At 40.6% G+C, this 23,542-nt stretch overlaps 1 protein-coding gene across 2 annotated transcripts in view; it reads left to right on the top strand.

Moving 5' to 3' along the window:
• Nucleotides 1-1,444: 1,444 nt before the first annotated feature.
• The window catches only part of SPDYA (speedy/RINGO cell cycle regulator family member A), a 41,024-nt gene continuing 18,926 nt past the window's right edge, over nucleotides 1,445-23,542 (top strand). Inside the window, exons 1-6 of one of the 2 annotated variants that reach the window (XM_054547685.2) lie at nucleotides 1,445-1,675; nucleotides 5,172-5,245; nucleotides 6,544-6,796; nucleotides 9,607-9,665; nucleotides 12,854-12,939; nucleotides 19,662-19,833. In XM_054547685.2, coding sequence (XP_054403660.1) covers nucleotides 6,562-6,796; nucleotides 9,607-9,665; nucleotides 12,854-12,939; nucleotides 19,662-19,833 — 552 coding nt within the window. In that variant the 5' untranslated portion in view covers nucleotides 1,445-1,675; nucleotides 5,172-5,245; nucleotides 6,544-6,561. The remainder of the gene's footprint in view (nucleotides 1,676-5,171; nucleotides 5,246-6,543; nucleotides 6,797-9,606; nucleotides 9,666-12,853; nucleotides 12,940-19,661; nucleotides 19,834-23,542) is intronic. The other variant, XM_009237421.3, reaches the window with a different exon arrangement.

The raw sequence follows: 23,542 nt of genomic DNA, 5'->3' as shown, positions 1-23,542 counted from the left end.
GTTGTGTCCATATCTGTCTAGCTTGGAAGCTCTAGAAAGGTAAGGCCATGTTATCTTCATCATTGTGGTACTTGCCATGCCTCTTTGTGTTTTTCATGTAGTGGAAATTCATTGTTCAGTAAATATTTTATACTCGAGGCTGGAAATTAATCATCACAGTACCGGTACCTTGCAAAAACAAGGGGAAGAGCAGGGAGAAGTCAGGAAGGATCCTTAGGGAAAAGCCAGAGGAATGAAGCTTGAAGCAGCCATTTTCCTCAAGATTTTCACAACCAGTTGATGCTGCTTGGCCCATTCTCCCATTTATAGGCCAGGGAGAAAGAATCAAGGGCATGTGTAAGGAAAAATAAGTTCTCAGTTGGCCCCCTCCTCATACTTGTAGGTGAATTTGCCATTATTGTGCTGTATGTGGGAAGCACAAGAAGGAAGGAGTTAACTCGTTCTTCAGAACTGCTGATTGAGGAGCTATTTGCTGGAAGTACCACAAGTAGGCAGAGCCAGGTTGCCTTTTAAGAGTAATCGTTGTATTAGCCAAAAAATCTGGAAGCAATCCAAATATTGAAATGACTTAAATGCTCCATCCACTCTGGAATATTATGCAGTCATTGAAAACGTTTAGAAAGACTAGCAACATGAAAAAAGCCGTGATATGGAGACCAAAAAAAAAAAAAAAAAAAAAGGTTACGCTGGGTGTGGTGGTTTAGGATTGTAATCCCAGTGGGAGGATCGCCTGAGTCCAGGAGTTCAAGGCCAGCCTGGGCCACATAGGACTCTGTTCTACAAGGCATGTTTAAAAATTAGGCGGGCGTGGCGGCACCTGTGGTCCCAGCTACTCAGGAGGCTGAGGCAGGAGAATCGCTTGAACCCGGGAGGCAGAGGTTGCAGTGAGCCGAGATCGTGCCACTGCTCCAGCCTAGGCGACAGAGCGAGACCCCGTCTCAAAAAGAAAGAAAAAGCCGGTTATACCTTAGGAGGGACATAAGGAAAGGATCGGGGGATCAAAAAGCTGTGAAGAATTCTTTTTATTTGTTCATTCAACATGCATGTATTAAGCACCCACATAGTCAAAGGCTAGGACAAAGCCAAAAAGATTCCTGCTGCAGATTCACAGTTACAATAGCATGGCCCCTTCTCACAAGAAGCCACCGTATTCACACGTTGTGCTTTTCTCAGTTCAAGCGGCCTCTCCCTTTTGAGTAACCAGGGTAACCACGCTGTGCCCGAGTGTGCCGGGCGGGGAGGTGAGGCCGCAGCCCCAGCCCCGCGGGGCCTGGTTGTCTACTAGAAGAGAAGTAAGCGGCCCCAACGCAAGCCTGACTGCGAGACGTGTCCAAGAGAGGTAGGTCGAGTGAAGAGGGTTGTGTCAGTTTTGCGCGGGCTGGCGGGATAACGGAAGAGTGAGGCACGCAGCCGAGGCTCGGGCGGGCGGGGGGCAGGGAGGGGCGGGGTTCGCCGGCGCGCACTCGCAGGCAGGCCCCGCCCCCTCGGCCGGCTCTGCGCGCTGATTGGCCCCTGCCGGCCTCGCGCTCCCTCGCTCCGGGTTGGCGGGAGACCTTCGAGCGGGTACAGCTGCTGGCGAGCGACCGGCGAGCAACCGTCTGAGGCCAGGAGCGCTGCGGCGGAGGCTTGAGCGCTGCTGCCCGGACCTCTCCCGCGCAGCCCCGGGCTTCCGCAGGTACCTGTGCTCGCCCGCAGGAAGGGCCTCGCAGGCGAATCTCCAGTTTCGAGTGTGCCTGGTCCCTGGGTTCGCTCGCCGGTGACCCCACCGCCCGCATTAGATGAGAAGGCGGTGCTCCAGCCTCGTCCTCACGCCGCCTCCCGTGGGCGCCCTCAGCTGCCTTCGCGGCGACGACACACGCGCTCCCCGCAGCGGGCTCTGGGCTGAGGGGCCTGGCGAGGGAGGCAGTGGCCGCCCTCCGCCCGGCGTAGCGGGTGAAGGTTCTAGGGGGAGGACGGGCAGGGCGGAGACCGGAGGCTGCTCCCGAAGCTCGGCCGTCGGCTCGGAGGGAGGGCCCTGGGCAGGCGCTCCCGTCTCCACGTGTGCCCGCCGCCTTTATTGTGGGGGGAATGGAGATTTGGGGGGTCTTTTTAATAAATCCTACCTCCTTATGTCCCATTAAACACCTCTTTTTGTCCCCAAGATCGTCTGCCCCAGAATTTAGAGATCTGAGCTGCTGTGTCTCAGTACCAGGCCCGTAGCCCATTTCTCAGAATTCACGAAGATTCTGTTACATGACATCCAGTAGGACTGGAGGCCCCCTAGCCTCAACCTTTTAAAAAGCCTTATGCCGAGTTGGGCGAATCCTTGAGGTCAGGATTCGAGAGCAGCCCACGGCGAAAACCCGGTCTCTACAAAAAAATAATGAAAAAAAAAAATTAACCGGGCATGGTGGTGCGCACCTGTAATCCCAGCTACTCGGGAGGCTGAGGGGGGAGAATCGCTTGAACCCGGGAGGCAGAGGTGGCAGTGAGCCGAGATCGCCTTATAGCTGGGGTTAGCTGGTTTTGTTTTCTTGGCAAGGTGACGATAAGTAATACTGGAGTGCTTACTATGTGTCAAGTGTTTTACACGTGATTTTATTTAATATTTAACACAGTGATTTACTGGTTAAAGAATATGGGACTTTGATTTCAGTTCTGCATTCAAATTCTAGCTTTATCACTTACTAACTATAAGCCTTTGGGAAATTAACTTCTTTAAGCCTCAAATTTCTTATCTAGAAAATAAGGATAAAATAATACCTACCACATAGAGATGTTTTGAGAATTAAATGAGATAATGCATGTAACACATTCATCAGTGTCTGGCACATATTCTCTGTGTGTGACTGCACTCATAAGGAAGTTAAGGCTTACTTGCCTGTCCTGACTGAGTTGCCAATGGATATTGCTATTAGGTTTTTCATATAGGCAAATGAATCCCCGAACAACTTCTGCTTGTTTCATATTATGGCTGGGAACCACCACCCTTTATATTACCCCCCAGAGAAGAGGTTATTTCAGATGCCTCTAGAATTTTTGTGATTTACTTACCAAAAGAAAGAAAGAAAGAAAATCCCGGACATCCTATTCAAGTATGAATTCTGGTATAATTTTTTTAATGTTCATGGAGTCCATATAAAAATTCATTGAAGGAGGCCGAGCATGGTGGCTCACGCCTGTAATCCCAGCGCTTTGGGAGGCCGAGGCGGGCCGATCACCTCAGGTCAGGAGTTGGAGACCAGCCTGGCCAACATGGCAAAACCTCATCTCTACTAAAAATACGAAAATTAGCGGGGCATGGTGGCAGGCGCCTGTAATCCCAACTACTCAGGAGGCTGAGGCTGGAGAATCACTTGAACCCAGGAGGCGGAGGTTGCAGTGAGCCGAGATCGAGCCATTGCACTCCAGCCTGGGCGACAAGAGCGAAACTCCGTCTCAAAAAAAAAAAAAAAAAAATCATTAAAGGATTTTACCTGATGAGCGTAGTTTCTCCTACTTCTCCTTCTTTCCCCATCTCTTGCCCTTCCTAAAATGGCTCATATTTTTAATTTGGTTTTCGTTCTTTTCCTCTTGCTTGCTCTATCAGAACTCTCATTCTCTTGGTATATCTAAATGAAGAGCAAAATTAAAAGATACCCTTAGGTAGAAATTGACCAAGACTAGCATTGACAGCGTCTTCTCCTTCAGCTTGTTGTACGTACCTTTCCTGCCAGTGTTTGCTTATTGAAGACAATGAAGGTCCACTTGGGGAATTTCAGACATTTTCTTCTCATTCAGTTTTCTGAAATTGTATGTGAAATATCCCAACACATACATAAGGGTTTAGAGGAATAGTGTAAAGACGCCTACTGTGGACATATTTTACCTTTTTGATTGATAGAAAATTTGCATTATATTTTATTATATATCCATGGTTGTTTTAATGTAAAAGCACTATTTTAGGTTACTTAGCATTGAGTAAAACTTATCTTGTGGAATATGTGCCACAGTTATTTTGTGTTCTGGTACATTCCACCCAAGTCTAGCCCCAACACTCAAATTTGAAGCAGAATTTTTAGCCATGGTACTATACCACTGATAACTCCATAGTAGAATTTGAGAAGCCTAACTACTCTTTAGTTTCTTCTATCTAGATTCTTTTTTTTTTTTTTTTTTTTGAGACGGAGTCTTGCTCTGTTGCCCAGGCTAGAGTGCAGTGGCATGATCTCAGCTCACTGCAACCTCTGCCTCCTGGGTTCAAGCAATTCTCCTGTCTCAGCCTCGCCAGTAGCTGGGACTACAGGCACCTACACCATGCCTGGCTAATTTTTGTATTTTTAGTAGAGACAGGGTTTCACCATGTCGATCAGGCTGGTCTCGAACTCCTGACCTCAGGTGATCCGCCCACCTCAGCCTCCCAAAGTGCTGGGATTACAGGCGTGAGCCACCATGCCTGGCTCGTCTATCTAGATTTAAGGCTGCTCTTACTTTGAAAAAAATATGCAGATGAGGCCTCCAGCTGTCTCCCAGATGAGGTGGGCAGGCAAGAGCAGAAAGTTCTTACTCAAGTCTCAAGGCTCAATTTATCAGCTATTCCTCTTTCTGTGGAGTTTATAACCCACACCCCAAGTACATAATTGCCTTCAATTTGGCAGGACTTTAGGATCTAGGAAGAAAGATGGGATGAGAGGAGCAATTAGATAAGTATATTCCTCTGCCTAGTTCTTCAAAATGTAGCCCTGTACTACCTAATATGGTAGCCACTGGCCACTTGTGGCTATTAAACACTTGAAACTGAATAATTTAATTTTTACTTTAAAAACTGAAGGAGCATATTTTTCTGTTACAAATTACTTCATTTTTAAAAATAGGACTGCATTTCACTTTTACTGTTGAAAAATTAGTATCAGAACAGATTTGTATGTAAGCATATTCATCTAAAGTAACAAAAAAAAGAAAGAATTGAGATATGCTGTAAGAGGAAAATACGCAGCAGATTTCAAAGACTTAGAATGTGAACTATCTCACTGATTTTTATATTGATTACATGTTAAAATGGTATTTTGGACATTGGGTTACATAAACTTTATTATTAAAAGTAATTTTATCTGTTTTGTAAGGTGGCTGTAAAAATACAAAATTACATATGTGGCTTATATTATATTGGACAGTGCTGCTCTAACCTCACTAAATCCAATCTTATTTTCCAGTCCTTCCTTCAGAAGGGAAATTTCTGAGGGTCAGGAAGGGGAATCTGTACCTCACTTCTTGAACACCAAGGAAGGTATGGCTGCCTGAGTCACTGTGAGGTTGCTTCAGAGGTTCTCAGTAGGGTCCTAGAGTAGTTTCCTGTGTTGCCTATTTATACCTCCATTTCCCATTACCCTAGAAATATTTGACCACAAAAATAATACTAAGTGTAGTAATTATGTGAACTAATCACCACCAAAGAAGGTGATGATTATGTATATTGTTAAATATTGATAGATTAACTTTGTCTCAGATTTTATTAGATTATAACAACATACATTCATATACACTTGTAATCAGTCACTCAAATAGCTTTGTCATACACTTACAACTTTAAAAATTAGAACAGGCCAGGCACGGTGGCTCAAGCCCGTAATTCCCACACTTTGGGAGGCTGAGGCGAGAGGATGGCTTGAGCTCAGCAATTTGAGAGCAGCCTGGGCAACATAGTGAGACCTCATCTCTACAAAAATTTAAAAAATTAGCCAGATGTGGTGGCATACACCTGTGGTCCCAACTACAAGGGAAGCTAAGGAGGGAGGATCACTTGAGTCCAGGAGGTCGAGGCTGCAGTGAGCCGTAATCATGCCAACGTACTCCAGTCTGGGTGACAGAGCAAGACCCTGTCTGAAACACACACACACACACACACACACACACACACACACACACGAAACAAAAGGAAAACAGAAAAGTAAAATAAAAATTAGACCAATTTATGAAAAGCCTTCAAAGCACATCTACATTTTTTGCTAGAATTGCTTTCAACTTTTCAATAAATACCAATAAATGCTTATTGAATGAGTGAATTTTATAATATATCAAGGAATTTACCAATAAAGAGATACTGGGTTTTGTGGGGGGGTGCTTTGTAATATAATACTTGATAATAAGTTCTGGAAATAGTTGTCCTTGTTTATAAAAAATTTGAGGTGGCATATAACAACAATATAATAAAATTATGTCAATTCAAGCAGAATAGAAAAAATTAGAAAATTAGCAGGAAAAAAGAAGACTACAAATAAATTATGAAGTCAGCATCATTTCTATAATTAACTTTCAAATTTGGTTGAGTTCTGCAACCAAAGCAAAATGGCATACAGTATCTTATTATTTGGGAAGAGGATGTCTATTTGTTACCCAAAAGAAGCATAGCTTTTCCTAGCGCTGAATTTCAAAAGCAATTTTTAATAGGAGTCACTGTCACAAATAACATTTTAATGGCAAGTTTAGTAACATTTTATATGACTGCATATGGTAGTATCGTCCAGTTAGTTGTTTATATATGAAATGAATGCATGTGATGAATAATTGTATGTTTTATTTTTACAGGAATATTGGGAAACCAAAATGAGGCACAATCAGATGTGTTGTGAGACACCACCTACTGTCACTGTTTATGTAAAATCAGGGTCAAATAGATCACATCAGCCTAAAAAGCCCATTACTCTGAAGCGTCCTATTTTTAAAGATAATTGGCAAGCATTTGAAAAAAATACACATAATAACAACAAATCTAAACGCCCCAAAGGACCTTGTCTGGTTATACAGCGTCAGGATATGACTGCTTTCTTTAAATTATTTGGTAGGTTTAAAATATTGTAATTAGTGGTAATTATAAAGTACTAAAAACCTAGAATATAAACATCTAATTGTTTTTATTCTGATCAAAGAGGATATCATTATTTTTGTATTAAATTTCCCATCTCCAACCAAATTTTTTGTTTTACTTAGTCTTTTTTTTTCAATGTTGGGTTTTTGTTTGTTTTGTTTCCTTATGGATTAAAAATTCATACTCATCTAGCTTCTAGACTACTTAAATCCAGATGTCAAATGTAAATTCTGGGCAATTCAACTTCGTAGCCCATGGCATGAGTTTTATTTGACCTAAAGTAAAATACTACATAAAGACTCAGGTGAGCTAACTGACCCAGTTTGACTGGGCCTAAGGGGTTTCCCAGGACTTTCTCTGCTAAACCCAAGAAAACTAGGAAGCTTGGTCACACTAGAGAAGTTTCAGGATAACAGTTTGGGAACATTGTTAAAAATTAACTATGCTTTATCATGTCCATATAATGAAACTGAGTTTGAATTTGTTTAGGTTATGAGACAGTGCTACTTTGCTGATACATTTCTTAACATTGGCAAAAAGAAACTTCTTTATAGTACTGTACTCCTAACAAGGAAAGAGAGGGAATTTTTTTTTTTTTTTTTGAGGTAGGGTAATAAGGTAAACAGATTAGAAAAAGGGGTAGGATAGATGAGTTCTGAAAAATATTTGGAGTAATGAATCAAGTCAAGTAGATGCTACAGTCTGGTAGATTGTAGCTTCCTTGTTTCTAGAGGAAGGTCAGGCTCATTAAAACAAGCTAGTTACGATTTAAAGAAAAGCAAAATGAAAAGATGAAAAAGGAAAAAAATGTAAGGAATGTAAGTAGAAAAAGATATAAAGATGCTTCCCCATCAGATTTAGAATGTTAATAAAAGTTCCCCTTCTTTTCATTAAGAGCAGAACAAAATTATTACCTGCAAACTTTTTTAGTACCCAAAACTCATCGTCAGAAACAAGGGAAAATACCTGGCTGTACCATTTTAGGTAACTTAAGAAATATAAATAGAGACTGGGCGCGGTGGCTCACACCTGTAATCCCAGCACTTTGAGGCCGAGGCAGGCAGATCAGCTGAGGTCAGGAGTTCAAGACCAGCCTGACCAACATGGAGAAACCCTGTCTCAACTAAAAATATAAAATTAGCCGGGTGTGGTGGCACATACCTGTAATCCCAGCTACTTGGGAGGCTGAGGCAGGAGAATCGCTTGAACCCGGGAGGCGGAGGTTGCAGTGAGCCGAGATCACACCATTGCACTCCAGCCTGGGCAATAAGAGTGAAACTCTGTCTCAAAAAAAAAAGAAAGAAATATAAATAGAATTAATGGGCCATGCACAGTGGCTCATGCCTGTGATCCCAGCACTTTAGGAGGCTGAAGGGGGCGGATCACTTGAAGCCAGGAGTTCGAGACCAGCCTGGCCAGGAGTTCGAGACCAGCCTGGCCAACATGGTGAAACCCCATCGGGCATGGTGGCACATGCCTGTAATCCCAGCTACTTGGGAGGCGGAGGCAGGAGAATCACTTGAACCTGGGAGGTGGAGGCTACAGTTGAGCCGAGATCATGCCACTGCACTCCAGCCTGGGTGACAGCAAGACTCTGTCTCAAAAAAAAAAAAAAAAAAAGTCTGGATATGGTGACTCATGCCTGTAATCCTAGCACTTTGGGAGGCCAAGGCAAGTGGATCGCTTGAGCTCAAGAGTTCAAGACCAGCCTGGGGCAATGTGGTGAAACCCCCTCTCTAAAATAAAAAATAAAAAAAAAATTATCTGGGCATGGTGGTGCATACCTGTAGTCCCAGCTATTTGGGGGGCTGAGGTGGGAGGATCTCAAACCCAGGAGGTTGAGGCTACAGTTGAGCCAAGATCACGCCACTATACTCCAGCCTGGGTGAGAAAGTGAGACCCTGTTTAAAAAAGGAAAAAAAAATTAGCAAGGCAGAAATTATTATTCTCAGGAAATCAGTAGTTATTCTTGGAACTTTCCGTGTGACTACATTGATGATATTTTACTGTACACAAATGAATATAAAGAAGTTATGCCTTTTTACTTAAAATGAAGAAGAGGAGCCTGGCGTGGTGGCATGCACCTGTAGTTCCAGCTACTCAGGAGTCTGAAGCCAGAGGATCACTTGAGCCCAGGAGTTCAAGGCCCACCTGGGCAACATAGTGAGACCCTGTCTCTTTAAAAAAAAAAAAAAAAAAGAGAAAGGGGGAATGGAAAAAAAGCGGATTTTTCTAGATTACATTCTGACAACTATTAATGTATTTTGAGATTATATATTTTAGCCCTTTAGAATTGAAATATTCTACCTACTTTCTAGATGTTATTATTTTTAACAATGTGTTTGTTTGTTGATCTTTTTATCCTGATAGTTTTTTCAAAATGTTAATTATAAATAACTAATGAATTATGAATCCTTTTTATATAGACATTTTCATATGTATTTGAGTAATAGAAAGTGGAATAGAGATAAATAGGAGAGAAGAATGCAAAACTAAAAATACTGTTGGATATTCAGTAAACCAAACACTTCTACCGTTCTCCAATCTGAGCCATATATTAAGGCAAATCAGATGGCATGATTAAGGATAAAGCAGCAGTTTTTTGTACAGTCCTTGCAATGGTAAATACACCAAAGAACTGAAAACTCCACCTTAGGCAACACTGGTTCATTCATTTTTGTTTTATTTCTAAGCACCATGTATAATCTCTTGACATAGAAATTAATTCTTCAAAAGGAAACATTCTGTTTTTAAAAACAAGTTATAGCTATCTTTTGTTGTAGATGACGATTTAATTCAAGATTTCTTGTGGATGGACTGCTGCTGTAAAATTGCAGACAAGGTAAATTTGGTAACAGTATAACAATTAACCAGCATTATAATGTAACTGAACCATTAGAGCTTTAATGAGACCTTATAAGAATTTTCTATCTTATTAGTTATGATTAAGAAAAGAGCTAGTGGCCAGGTGCAGTGGCTCACACACCTGTAATCCCAAAACTTTGGGAGGCTGAGGTGGGTGGATCACTTGAAGCCAGGAGTTGGAGACCAGCCTGGGCAACGTAGTGAGACCCCCATCTCTAAAAAATTTAAAAATTAGCCAGGTATGGTGGCATGCACCTGTAATTCCAGCCACCCAGCTGAGGTGGGAGGATCACTTGAACCCAGAAGTTGGAGGATACAGTGAGCTATGATCAATTGTGCCACTGCATTCCAGCCTGGACAATAGAGCAAGACTCTGTCTCTAAATAAATTAATTAAATTTAAAAATTAAAAAAATAAGAGCTAGCCTGCACTGCTCCTTCAAAGCAGAAGCTTTACACATTAATTTCTGGAATTAGCATATAGCATAGATTCAGTCTATACTTGAGGAATTGTAGAATATTATTGATTACATTTAAATGACCTTAAATTTGTATTTGATTGAAAACAAATCAAAACAGGTGTGGCAGCTCATGCCTGTAATCCCAACACTGTGAAAGGCCAAGGAGAGAGGATCGCTTAAGCCCAGGAGTTCCAAGACCAGCCTTGGCAACATAGGGAGACCTGGTCTCTAAAAAAAAAAAAAAAAAAAAAAAAAAATATATATATATAAAATCTGGACATGGTGACTCATACCAGTAGTCACAGCTACTTAGAAGGCTGAGGTAGGAGGATTGCTTGAGCCAGGGAGGTCAAGGCTGCAGTGAGCTGTGATACCACCACTGCACTCCAGCGTGGGTGACAGAGCAAGACCCTGTCTCAAAAATGAACAAAAACCAAAAAACCACAAACAGAAAATCAGTATAGACTTAATACATTTTGATCAGTTATTACCTTTTATCAGGCTGTGGAGAAAAAATATTCTGAGATTTACTTTACTAAGGTAGTCTGCATTTTAGTATTTTGTAAGTCAGAGAAAACCTCAGTAATTTGTAGGGTAAAATTAGTTTAACATGTTTAGGAATCAGTGTTTCATAAAAGAATGTCTAACTTACACACTGGGAGCAGCGATGTTTCTATGTTCTTTAGATTTTGTTGAATGGTTAAAATTTCAGCTTTGTCGCTCATACCTGTGATCCTAGTGCTTTGGGATGTTGAGGCAGGCAGATCACCTGAGGTCAGGAGTTCAAGACCAGCCTGGCCAACATGGAGAAACCCCGTCCCTACTAAAAATACAAAAATTAGCCGGGTGTGGTGGCATGCACCCATAGTCCCAGCTACTCGGGAGGCTGAGACAGGAGAATTGTTTGATCCCAGGAGGCAGAGGTTGCAGTGAGACGAGACCAAGCCACTGCACTCCAGCCTGGGCGACAGATCGAGACTCTGTCTCAAAAAAATAATAAAATAAAATTTCAGCTTTGTATTTTTCAATTTTTTTCTTTTAGAAAAAAATTTCTCGTGCTATCTAAGAATTTTCAGCTTTGTAAATGCCATTTTGTACCAAGCAGTCATATTTGAAAATTAAGCGTGACTTTACATCACTACTAGCCAACAGTAAAGGGAATGAGTGGAAGGTTAGCTTGTGATTAAATACAAAGTACTGGGGTGAAGATTTTTATTTAAGCTTGAGGTGACAGGGATACACTAGAAGAAGGTTTATAAAAATTTTTAAATTTCATTTTGGAAAATTTAAAACATACACAATTTGAAGTAAATAGAATAGAACAAAGAGCCTCCATATGCATCTCATCTAGCTACAATAGATAACTGTGGCCGTTCTTGTCTCTTCTAACGCCTCTCACCAAAAACGATTATTTTGAAGCTGATCCCAGACATCCTAACATTTTATCCATAAATATTTCACAATATATCACTAAAAGTTAAGGGCTGTTTTAAAACAATTACAATGTCATAGTACTTTTAAAAATTAACAGTGATGCTGTAATATCAAATATACAATTCATGTGGAGTTATGATGTGGTTTTCTTTTTCTTTTCTTTTTTTTTTTCTTTTCGAGATGGAGTCTCACTCTGTCATCCAGGCTGGAGTGCAGAGGTGCGATCTCAGCTCACTGCAACCTCCACCTCCCAGGTTCAAGCAATTCTCCTGCCTCAGCCTCCCGAATGTCTGGGATTACAGGCATGTGCCACCACGCCCGGCTAATTTTTCTGTATTTTTAGTAGAGATGGGGTTTCACCATATTGGCCAGGCTGGTCTCGAACTCCTGACCTTGTGATCCACCCGCCTCGACCTCCCAAAGTGCTGGGATTACAGGTGTGAGCCACTGCGCCCGTCAGGAAGTTTTAAACTTTATGGTTTTAAGGTGCAGTAAAGTTGCGCAGAAGGGTGCAATGTTTGAAAAGTAACTACCTGGAGTACTGTCCTAACACTATCTCAAGGGTACTTTACTGGAAGTTACTGTGAAAACTTGGTATCACCTTTGTGGCAAATCCTGTTACAATAGGATGAATAAATGTCTTAAGAGAGATAATCTGATACATTATTATAATTGTTTTTAATTTGAACAGACAGAACCTGGCATATGTGCTAATAATCAGGCTAGAGATGTATCTTTCTAATAATATATTTAAAACACATTCTCCCCATGAAAATAGAGCCATGTTATTCTAATTTCTGAAGTCATTTGGAAATCATTTTAAAAAGTTATTTTAAAAAGTGAGTATGGATGTCTGCAACTAAAAGGGTTTAGAAAAATTATATATACACATACATACACACAAATAGAGATAGCAAACATGGCAAATTTGGTGCATCTAAGTGCATGGCTGTTCATTTTGCTGTTACTTCAGTTTTTGTATAGGTTTGAAATTTAAATTAGATAAAAGTGGGATTTTAGCTCAAACTATTGGCAATAATAAAATTTAGGAGTCCATTCTAGTTTATAATGATATAATAAATAATCAAGAAATACTTTTCACTATTCACACGGTGGATTACAGAAAGCCAAAAGTTAAGTACACAATTCTATAATAAGTAACGTTTTATTGTTTTAGCTTATTCATCAGAAAATTTTAAAGTTAACTTTTAAAGCAGTTTTATTTATGAAAGCAAAACATTAATATTAATTTTTAACTTTTTTCCTTATAGTATCTTTTGGCTATGACCTTTGTTTATTTCAAGAGGGCTAAATTTACTATAAGTGAGCATACCAGGATAAATTTCTTTATTGCTCTGTAAGTATACTTTCTACTAAGTGATTTTTGTGTTATCTATTATATATATTACACCTTATTTAAAACAGAGGCTGTTTAAACCCTTATGTATATCTTTGAGTAGGCCTTCCTGTATAAATGCTATACATTTTTTACTTTAATAGGATATTTTTATGTTTTTTTCACTTATCATGCTATATGCCTAAGATTTCCTTTTTTATTTATTTATTTATTTTTGAGAAGGAATCTCGCTCTATTGCCAGGCTGGAGTGCAGTGGCACGATCCTGACTCACTGCAACCTCTGACTCCCTGGTTCAAGTGATTATCCTGCCTCAGCCTCCCAAGTAGCTGAGATTACAGGCACGTGCCACCACGCTCAGCTAATTTTTGTATTTTTAGTAGAGACGGGGTTTCACCATGTTGGCCAGGATGGTCTTGATCTCCTGACCTCGTGATCTGCCCACCTCGGCCTTCCAAAGTGCTGGTATTACAGATGTGCGCCACTGCGCCTGGCCAAGATTTCTTGGAGTATTCCACTTCAGTTTGTATTGCATGTTTTACATTTTTCAGAATGCTTCCATATAAATTATCCCAAATTATCCTCTTTGTGACTTAGATATTTTTAAAAACCAGAATATTCTCTGAAATTTTCAATTAATATATAGTAAAAATCACCATCATCATTGCCCTTTTACATTGAACAACTTGTGGAAAATGCTCTAAACGTAGTCTTTGTGGACCTATATCTATAACATAGGCATTATTCATATTTGATACCATTGGTATTCACTGGCTCTTTTACTAAACACATCGAGCTGTGACAAAGGAATAGTTTGTTTTCCAATTCTTCCATTCACTTTATATTAGTTTATATGCATTGTAATCTGTGAAATGTTTTTCCAATCTATAGGTCAGAATTCATTTAGAATTTGTATTATTTAAGAATATGTTTCTGGCCAGGCACGGTGGCTCACACCTGTAATCCCAACGCTTTGGGAAGCCGAGGCGGGTGGATCATCTGAGGTCAGGAGTTCGATACCAGCCTGGCCAACATAGTTGAAAGCCTGTCTCTACTAAAAATACAAAAGTTAGCTGGGTGTGGTGGCGGGCACCTATAATCCCAGCTACTCGGTAGGCTGAGGCAGGAGAATCGCTTGAACCCGGGAGGTGGAGGTTGCAGTGAGCCGAAATCACACCACTGCACTCCAGCCTGGGAGACAGAGCAAGACTCCCTCTCAGGAAAAAAAAAAAAAAAAAAAAAAAGAATATATGTCCTTTTCTACCCTATAGCTGGATATAATGCTGCACTTGGGAATGCATGAATATATATATATGTTTTTTTTTGAGACGGAGTCTCACTGTGTCACCCAGGCTGGAGTGCAGTGGCGTGATCTTGGCTCACTGCAACCTCCACCTCCCAGGTTCAAGCAATTCTGCCTCAGCTTCCCAAGTAGCTGGGATTACAGGCTCCCGCCACCACGCCCAACTAATTTTTTGTATTTTTAGTGGAGACGAGGTTTTACCATGTTGGCCAGGCTGGTCTCGAACTCCTGACCTCAAGTGATCCGCCTGCCTCAGCCTCCCAAAGTGCTAGGATTACAAGGGTGAGCCACCGCGCCCAGCCACATGAATATAATTTTAAGTGTTTAACTAGAGAACACATATAAAAAATATTTAAGTTGAATACCACAATAGCTGTCAGCACTGAAGGTAAAGTTTTTACTCAAAGTGTATTTAATTCAGAATCAAAGAGTTATTAAAGAAATAGGACTAGGCTGGGTACAGTGGCTTATGCCTGTAATCCCAGCACTTTGGGAGGCTGGGGCGGAAGGATTGCTTCAGGCTGGAAGTCCAAGACCAGCCCGGACAACATAGTAAGTCTCTACAAAAATAAAAATAAAAAAAGTAGCCAGGCATGGTGGCATGTGCCTGTAGTGCCAGCTACTTGGGAGGCTGAGATGAAGAGGATCACTTGAGCCCAGGAGTTCAAGGCTGCAGTGAGCTATGATCACCACTATACTCCAGCCTGGGCAACAGAGCAAGATGCTGTCAGGGAAGAAAAAAAACAAAACAGGACTAGAAACTGATCTCTTTTTTCTTTTTCTTTTTTTTTTTTTTTTTTTTTTTTTTTTTGAGACGGAGTCTCTCTCTGTCGCCCAGGCTGGAGTGCAGTGGCATTACCTCGGCTCGCTGCAACCTCCACCTCCCAGGTTCAAGCAATTCTCCTGCCTCAACCTCCTGAATAGCTGGAACTACAGGCGCATGCCACCACGCCCGGCTAATTTTTTTTGTATTTTTAGTAGAGATGGGGTTTCACTGTGTTAGCCAGGATGGTCTCGATCTCCTGACCTCATAATACGCCTGCTTCGGCCTCCCAAAGTGCTGGGATTACAGACGTGAGCCACCACTCCCGGCCAAAGAAACTGATTTCTACTTGTATTCAGGAGATACATTTTCCAGTGCACAGGGAAAAATGAACTCAAAATTTGGGATGATTGCTAAGCTGTAAAAATATAATAGTATTAGGTAATACTGAGTACTATGTGCAAGGCACCACAAAAAATTTTAATGTAGTATTAACTCATTGAATTTTCCCTATGAAATAAATTTTTTATTATCCCCATTTTACAGATGAGGAAACTGAGAGGAAGATTAAGTACTTTCTAAGAACAAACAAGTTAGTAAGCAGCAAAGCAGGGGCACAAACTCAGGAGTGGTTATCAATGACCAAATTCAGCCATCGACCACTAAGTTAAATTGCTGTTTATATATCTCAGTATTGTATTGTATCTATGTTGATGCAATATTTATTTTGTGGCTTTTTCACCTGAGAATTAAAAACAAACCAAAAGAAGCTTTAGTTTAAATGTTACTCGATGCCTGAAATTGAATTCGTTTCACTTGTTTTATAAAGTTATTACCAGTAGAGCACTATTGAGTTTATGCAATACAATTATCTGTAAGGTTGTATTGCATATTGTATTATGTAAGCTCCATATTAAAAATAACATGAATTATAATTTCCATTTTAAGTCTAGTCATACTTTTTGTATGACCTCAATAGTTCTCCTTGTTAAATATTTTCTCAGCCATAGTTCTAAAGCTCAAGTTCTTTTCCTTTCTATACAGTCTTACAATGTTTCCTTTCTGTGTATTCTTATAAGACTCTGAACTTCTATTATCATTCTTCCACATTGTCTTTCACAATTATTTATTTCATACTTACTTGCCTTCTCTACTTAATTGTAGGCTCCTTATGGGCAAGGAACATATAACATTTTATTTCATCTTCCAATTACTAACATATAGGAGGTTCTTAATTTTTTTTTTTTTGAGACAGGGTCTCACTCTGTCACCCAGGCTGGAGTGCAGCAGCATGATCTTGGCTCACTGCAACCTCTATCTCTAGGGTTAAAGTGATCTTCTTGCCTCAGCCTCCTGAGTAGCTGGGACCACAGGCACATAGCACCACACCCGGCTAATTTTTTATTTTTTTTAAAAGATGGAGTTTTGCCATGTTGCCCAGGCTGGTCTCAAACTCCTGACTTCAAGCCATCCTTCCCAAAGTGCTGGAATTACAGGCGTGAGCCACACACCTGGCCTTCTGGCTGCTTTTAAGACCTCTTTTTCTTTGGTGTTTGGCACTGGTTTCTTTTTAATAACTTAATTTGGATTTGGTAAGCTTTCTGGATTTGAAGATTAAGGATTGATGTTTTTTGTTTTTGTTTTTTTTGTTTTTTGAGATGGAGTCTTGCTCTGTCACCCAGGCTGGAGTGCATTGGCACGATCTTGGCTCACTGCAACCTCTGCCACCCAGGTTTAAGCAATCCTTCCACCTCAATCTCCCGAGTATCTGGGACTACACACACAGACCACCATGCCTAGTTAACTTTTGTATTTTTAGTAGTGACAGGGTTTCACCATATTGGCCAGACTGGCCTCGAACTCCTGACCTCAGGTAATCCACCCGCCTCAGCCTCCCAAAGTACTGGGATTACAGACGTGAGCCACTGAGCCTGGCCTGAAGATTGATGCCTTTCAACAGACAACTCAGAAAATTCTATCCACTGTCTCTTCAAATATTCCTCTTCCTCTGTTATCTCCTTTTTCTCCTTTTGAAACCAATTAAACTTGTTATGCCTCGCTCGGTCTTCCACATCACTTACCTTTGAAATTTTCTTTTTCTTTCTTTCTCTCTCTTTTTTTTTTTTTTTTTTTGAGACAGTCTCACTGTTGCCCAGGCTGGAGTGCAGTGATGTGATCTCAGCTCACTGTGATCTCCACCTCCCTGGATCAAGGGATCCTCCCACCTCAATCTCCCGAATAGCTGGGACCACAGGCGTTCACCACAACACCCAGCTAATTTTTTGTTATTTTTTTGTAGAGATGGGGTTTCTCCATGTTGCCCAGGCTGGGTTTCGAACTCCTCAGCTCAAGCAATCCACCTGCCTCAGCCTTCTAAAGTGTTGGGATTACAGGCGTGAGCCACTGGACCCATCCCCATCTTTGCTATTTTCTTTTTTCTTTTTTTTTTTTTTTTTTTTGAGACAGTCGCTCTGTCGCCCAAGCTGGAGTGCTCAGCTTACTGCAAGCTCCGCCTCCGGGTTCACGCCATTCTCCTGCCTCAGCCCCCCGAGTAGCTGGGACTACTGGCGCCCGCCACCACGCCTGGCTAATTTTTTTGTATTTTTTAGTAGAGACGGGGTTTCACCGCGTTAGCCAGGATGGTCTCAATCTCCTGACCTCGTGATCCACCCGCCTCGGCCTCTCAAAGTGCTGGGATTATAGGCATGAGCCATCGAGCCGGGCCAATCTTTGCTATTTTCTATCTATGTTTCTTTGGGCTGCGTTTTAGATCATTTATTTAGATTTATCTCTCAGTTCAGTAATTTTATCTTCAGCTTATGTCTAATATGCTAATTAATTTCATTATAAAATTTTCCATTTATAAAAGTTCTATTTTCTTATTTTTCAAATATACTTTTCCATTTATCGTATTATCTTTACTGGAAATAGTTATTCTTACGTTTTGTGTCTATTCCATTACTTTCAGATTTCAGGGTCTGTTTCTGTTCTTGGTACCTTGTTCCCTTATGTGTTTTGTAATATTTTTATTGTAAGTTGCCTGTTTTTCTTGGAAAGTCATCTGTGAGACTTGTATTATTTCCAATGAGAAATCTACCCCATCCTAATCATGGTGCCTGTGTTATCGAACGTTTTTTTTTTTTCTCTGAGTACTTTTAAGATTTATCACTGGTTTTGAGCAATTTGATTGTGGTGTTCACTGGTTTAATTTTCTTCATGTTTCATGTGCTTTGAGGTTCATTGAACTTCTTTGTAGGTTTATAGTTTTTATTAAATTTCAAAATCTTTCAGCTGTTACTCCTTCAAATGTCTTCTGTCCACCTGATTTTCTGTCTGCCCTATTCAGATTACAGGGCATTGAAAGAATCCTTCATTGTTATTGATACTGGCCTTCAGAGTCTCCAATTCTGCCTATTTCTTGAAGTCCCACATCAAACTGATGCTCTGTTTATTTTTTCTTAATTTAATTTTTTTTCTTTTTTCTTTTTTTTTTTTTTTTTTTTTTTTTTGAGACAGAGTCTCTCCCTGTCACCCAGGCTGGAGTGCAGTGTCGCAATCTCAGTGGCTCACTGTAACCACTGCCTTCCGGGTTCAAGCGATTCTCCTGCCTCAGCCTCCCAAGTAGCTGGGATTACAGGCTCAGGCCACCACGCCCAGCTTATGTTTGTATTTTTAGTAGGGATGGGGTTTCACTGTGTTGGCCAGGCAGGTCTTGAACTCCTGGCCTCAAGCAATCCACCCACCTTGGCCTCCCGAAGTTCTGAGATTACAGGCGTGAGCCACCACGCCGGGCCCTCATCCTGTGTTTATGATTTTTGTTTCTTTTTTCTCTGTGTATTTCATCTTGAATACTTTCTATTGTGTCTTCAATTCACAGATGTTTTCTTTGTGGTATTTAATCTGCCATTAATCCCAATCAGTGTATTTTTCATTGTACACGTTGTAGTTTTCGTCTCTAAAAGTACATTTTCAATATGTCCACTTAACTTTTTGAACATACAGAATAGTTATAACTGTTTCAGTATCCTTATCTTTTATGTCAACCATGGGTATCAGTTTGGGGTTGATTTTGATTGATTATTCTCCTTATGATGAGTCATGTTTTCCTGCTTCTGTGCATGCCTGGTCCCCATCAAGTATTTAGCAGAATGCTGAGTTTCATATGTGTATAAGAAAATTACCTGAATCTGGGGAAAGATGTTAAGAAAAGATTAGGAGGAATACTGCCTAACATTCACATAGGGCTGCAAATAGTGGCTGTTCCCACCAGCCAGGCTGAAAAGATTCATAATTCATGGAGCATTGAGAAGAGTACTCAGGAAGGTCTTGCCTCAGTAGTGAGGAATAACTAGCCCCAGACTGAACAGTGTTCCAGATCCACCTAAAAAATCATAAAAGCAACATCTGAAAGAATCAGATTTCAAAGTAACTAACTGCATCCCAGAACAAAGCTCAAGATTTGTAGGAATAAGAAATACCTAGAACCCAACAAGGTAAAATTAACTACATGTATCTCTATTTTTGAACTCCATTTCTTTAAGTAACGTTGAACACCTTTCATGTGTTTATAAACCACTTTTATGTCTCTTGGTGTGTGTGAACTACCTGTTTCTGTCCTTTACCCATTTATTTTTTGGGTTGTGATCTTCTTTGTTAGGTATCTGGCTAATACAGTTGAAGAAGATGAAGAAGAAACCAAGTACGAAATTTTTCCATGGGCTTTAGGGAAAAACTGGAGAAAATTGTTCCCTAATTTCTTAAAGTTAAGGGACCAGCTCTGGGATAGAATTGACTATAGGGCTATTGTAAGCAGGCGATGCTGTGAGGAGGTAAGAATTTTAAAATGCTTTATATATGTAATCTCTGTTTTCTGTTTATCTTATTATCCTTGTTTTTTAACGTGCTTCTAATGTTTTGGTATTCTGTTTTTTTTTTTTTTAATATGTAGAGTAGACCATTGGTCATTACCATGAATACAACTTGTGTATTACAATGTTGCTGTCTTATTACCACCATAACTAAAAACTGTCAGCCAGGCAAGCCCTGCTTACGCCTGTAATCCCAGCACTTTGGGGGGCTGAGGCGGGTGGATCTCCTGAGGTCAGGAGTTTGAGACCAGCCTGGCCAACATGGTGAAACCCCATCTCTACTAAAAATACAAAAATTAGGCTGGGTGCGGTAGCTCACGCCTGTAATCCCAGCACTTTAGGAGGCCGAGGCGGGCAGATCACGAGGTCAGGAGATCAAGACCATCCTGGCTAACATGGTGAAACCCGTCACTACTAAAAATACAAAAAAATTAGCCGGGCGTGGTGGCAGGCAACTGTAGTCCCAGCTACTCGGGAGGCTGAGGCAGGAGAATGGTGTGAACCCAGGAGGCAGAGCTTGCAGTGAGCAGAGATCGCACCACTGCACTCCAGCCTGGGCGACAGAGCGAGACTCCATCTCAAAAAAAAAGAAAAAGAAAAATACAAAAATTAGCCAAATGTGGTGGCTGGTGCCTGTAATCCCAGCTACTTGGGAGGCTGAGGCAGGAGAATCACTTAAACCCAGGAGGTGGAGGTTGCGGTGAGCTCAGATGGTGCCACTGTACTCCAGCCTGGGCAACAGAGCGAGACTCCATCTCAAAAACAAACAAACAAACAAATTGTCATTTCTGTTTTTCAGAGCAGCCTACTTCTATAGTAAGTACTTCTTTTTTTGAGACAGAGTCTTGCTCTGTCACCCAGGCTGGAGTGCAGTGGTGCGATCTCTGCTCACTACAAGCTCCGCCTCCCGGGTCCACGCCGTTCTCTTGCCTCAGCCTCCCAATTAGCTGGGACTACAGGCGCCCGCCACTATGCCTGGCTAATGTTTTGTATTTTTAGTAGAGACGTATATTAAATGGTATACAATTTAAATATTCTTTAAAATCATAGCTCTTTTCACATAGAATATATTGTTTCCTTGATGCCAAATCTTATTAGGATAAATCAGCAAGACACTAAAAATTTAATAATCAGTTATTTTACCAAATGTTCTGGTTTTTAATAAAGTCAGTATTTCAAACTACAGAAAAATTCTAGAGTAGAAAATTAAGTGGAAAGCAGTGGTCACTGTAAGCTCTAGTATTAGTTCAGAAAAATTTGATAAATGTTGATATACTTGCAAATCTTAAGATTTGATAGAATTAACTTATTCATTAATATACATTGATTTAGTGAGCACTTAGTAAATATCTACCAGAAACGATATTATTTCTTTTAATTTAAAAAGGGCAGGCAGGCATGGTAGCTCACACCTGTAATCCCAGCACTTTTGGAGGGAAGGTGGCCTGGATCGCTTGAGTCCAAGAGTTCAAGACCAGCCTGGGTAACATGGCAAAACACTGTCTCCACAAAAAATACAAAAAATTAGGTAGGCGTGGTGGTGCACACCTGTAGTCCCAGCTACTTGAGAGGCTGTGGTGTGAGAATCACCTGAGCCCAGGAGATTCAGGCTGCCATGAGCCATAATTATGCCACTGCCCTCCAGCCTCAGCAACAGAGCAAGACCCTGTCCCAAAAAATAAAAATAAAAAAGGCTTGAAGCAAAAATAGCAGTATCACATCTATTAATTCTAGGCAGTAGGGATATGGATGTTTGTTATATTATTCCTAATGCTTTTTCATAATTTTAAAATTTAGCAACATTTAAAAAAATATTAATGGAACTTGTTTTTCCTCTTCAAAAAGGTCACCTTATTTAAATGAATTTAATTCCGTTATCCTTATCACAATACTTTGTTTCCTTCTGTAGCACTGAATAAAATTTGTAATTATTTATTTGCTTATCTATTGTCTAAACAATAAACTGTAAATGTAATGAAGTAAAAAATCTAGTACACTTCCAATATCTCCCATCTCTGTCCTCACACTTCAATTACATCAGTCATGCATTACTCTCTTTTACTGAGAAAACAGAAGCAGTAGAACAGACTGTCCACATTCTCACATCTTATCGTCCATCCTGCCTACATGCATACCCCTATATTCTGCCTTCTCCTTGTTACTGTGAAAGAATGATCTTTGCTCCTATCCAAATCCATTCCCTCTACTTATGCACTAGATCTCATCTTTTCTTGCTTTCTCAAGGACATCACATTGCAGTAATTGTCCCCTTTCCAGCATTTCACATTTTGTATGTTATTGGATCACTGCCATCAGAATATAGAATTGCTCTAAGATATCCATCAATAAAAACAAAAACAAAAACTGTATCCCCCAGCTACCACTACATTTCTCTGCTTTGCCTCCCTTATAACCAAACTCCTTGAAGAATTGCTTGTATTCTATCTCTACTTCTGTTCTTTCCATTCTCTTTGAACCTGTTATATAAAGTCTTTTTCCCATCATTCTGTAGAAACTTGTCAGGCCACCAAATATCTCTATATGGCCAAATCCCAAGGTTAATTTGTATTCTTCAATCTACTCAATTTAGCAGCATTTGGTACTATCCCTCATTTCTTCCTGAAACGCTGTCTTCACTTGGTTTTGAGGATACCAGGTTTTTTTCAGTCACTTTTGCCAGTTCCTTTTCACCTCACCAACTTCATTAGAGTGCCCCAGGGGTCAGACTTAGGGTCTCTTCTCCTTTCTATTGGTATTAACTTATTAGGTGACCCCATTCACTCTGAAGGCTTTAACACTAACAACTAATAATTTCTTCCAATTCCAGATCTGCATAACAAATCGCCTGTTGATATTTTTTGTCTAATTGATACCTCAAACTTAACATGCCTAAAATTGAACTCCTGACTCCTTGACACAGACTTCCAGATCTGCTCCTCCTGCAGTCTTCCACATATTCATAAGTAGCAACTCTATCGTTTTAGTTGCTCAGGCCAAAAAATTATTTCCACTTACCCTTCTTTTTCTTATATTTGTACCTTGAAAAAATATCCAGCATCCTACCATTTCTCACCCCCTCCACCACTAATACTATACTTTTATTGTCACCTCTTGCCTCGATTACTGGCATAAGTTTCCAAATAGTCTCTCGCACCCCCCACCTTTTTTTTTTTTTTAAAGACAGGGTCTTACTCTGTTACCCAGGCAGGAGTGCAGTGGTGTGATCATGGCTCATTGCAGCCTTAACCTCCTAGACTCAAGCGATCTCCTGCCTTAGCCTCCCAAGTAGCTGGGACTACAGGCATGTGCCACCATGCCCAGCTAATTTATTTTTTGTAGAGATGGGGTCTCGCTATGTTGCCCAGGCCGGTCTCAAACTCCTGTGCCCAAACAATCTTCCCACCTTGGCCTCCCAAAGTGCTGGGATTGCAGGTGTGAGCTACCATGCACAGCTATAATCTATTCTTCATACAGCTGCCAAAGTAATTTTTTTTTTTTAGGTAAGTCAAATCATGACTTCTCTACTCCAAAGCCTGCAGTGTCTTCCACCCTTACACAGGGTAAAAGAGAAAGTCCCTGTCATGGTCCTACATGGTCTATCAGCCCTCCTCCGTTATCTCGTTGATTTCATCTCATATCTTTGCTCTTCCACTCAAGCTACACTGGCCTC

The sequence above is a fragment of the Pongo abelii genome, chromosome 12 (genome assembly GCF_028885655.2).
Source record: "Pongo abelii isolate AG06213 chromosome 12, NHGRI_mPonAbe1-v2.0_pri, whole genome shotgun sequence".
In the NCBI taxonomy this organism is placed as follows: domain Eukaryota; kingdom Metazoa; phylum Chordata; class Mammalia; order Primates; family Hominidae; genus Pongo; species Pongo abelii.
Note: the sequence above shows the minus strand (reverse complement) of the source record. Positions and strands in the feature narration are given on the sequence as shown.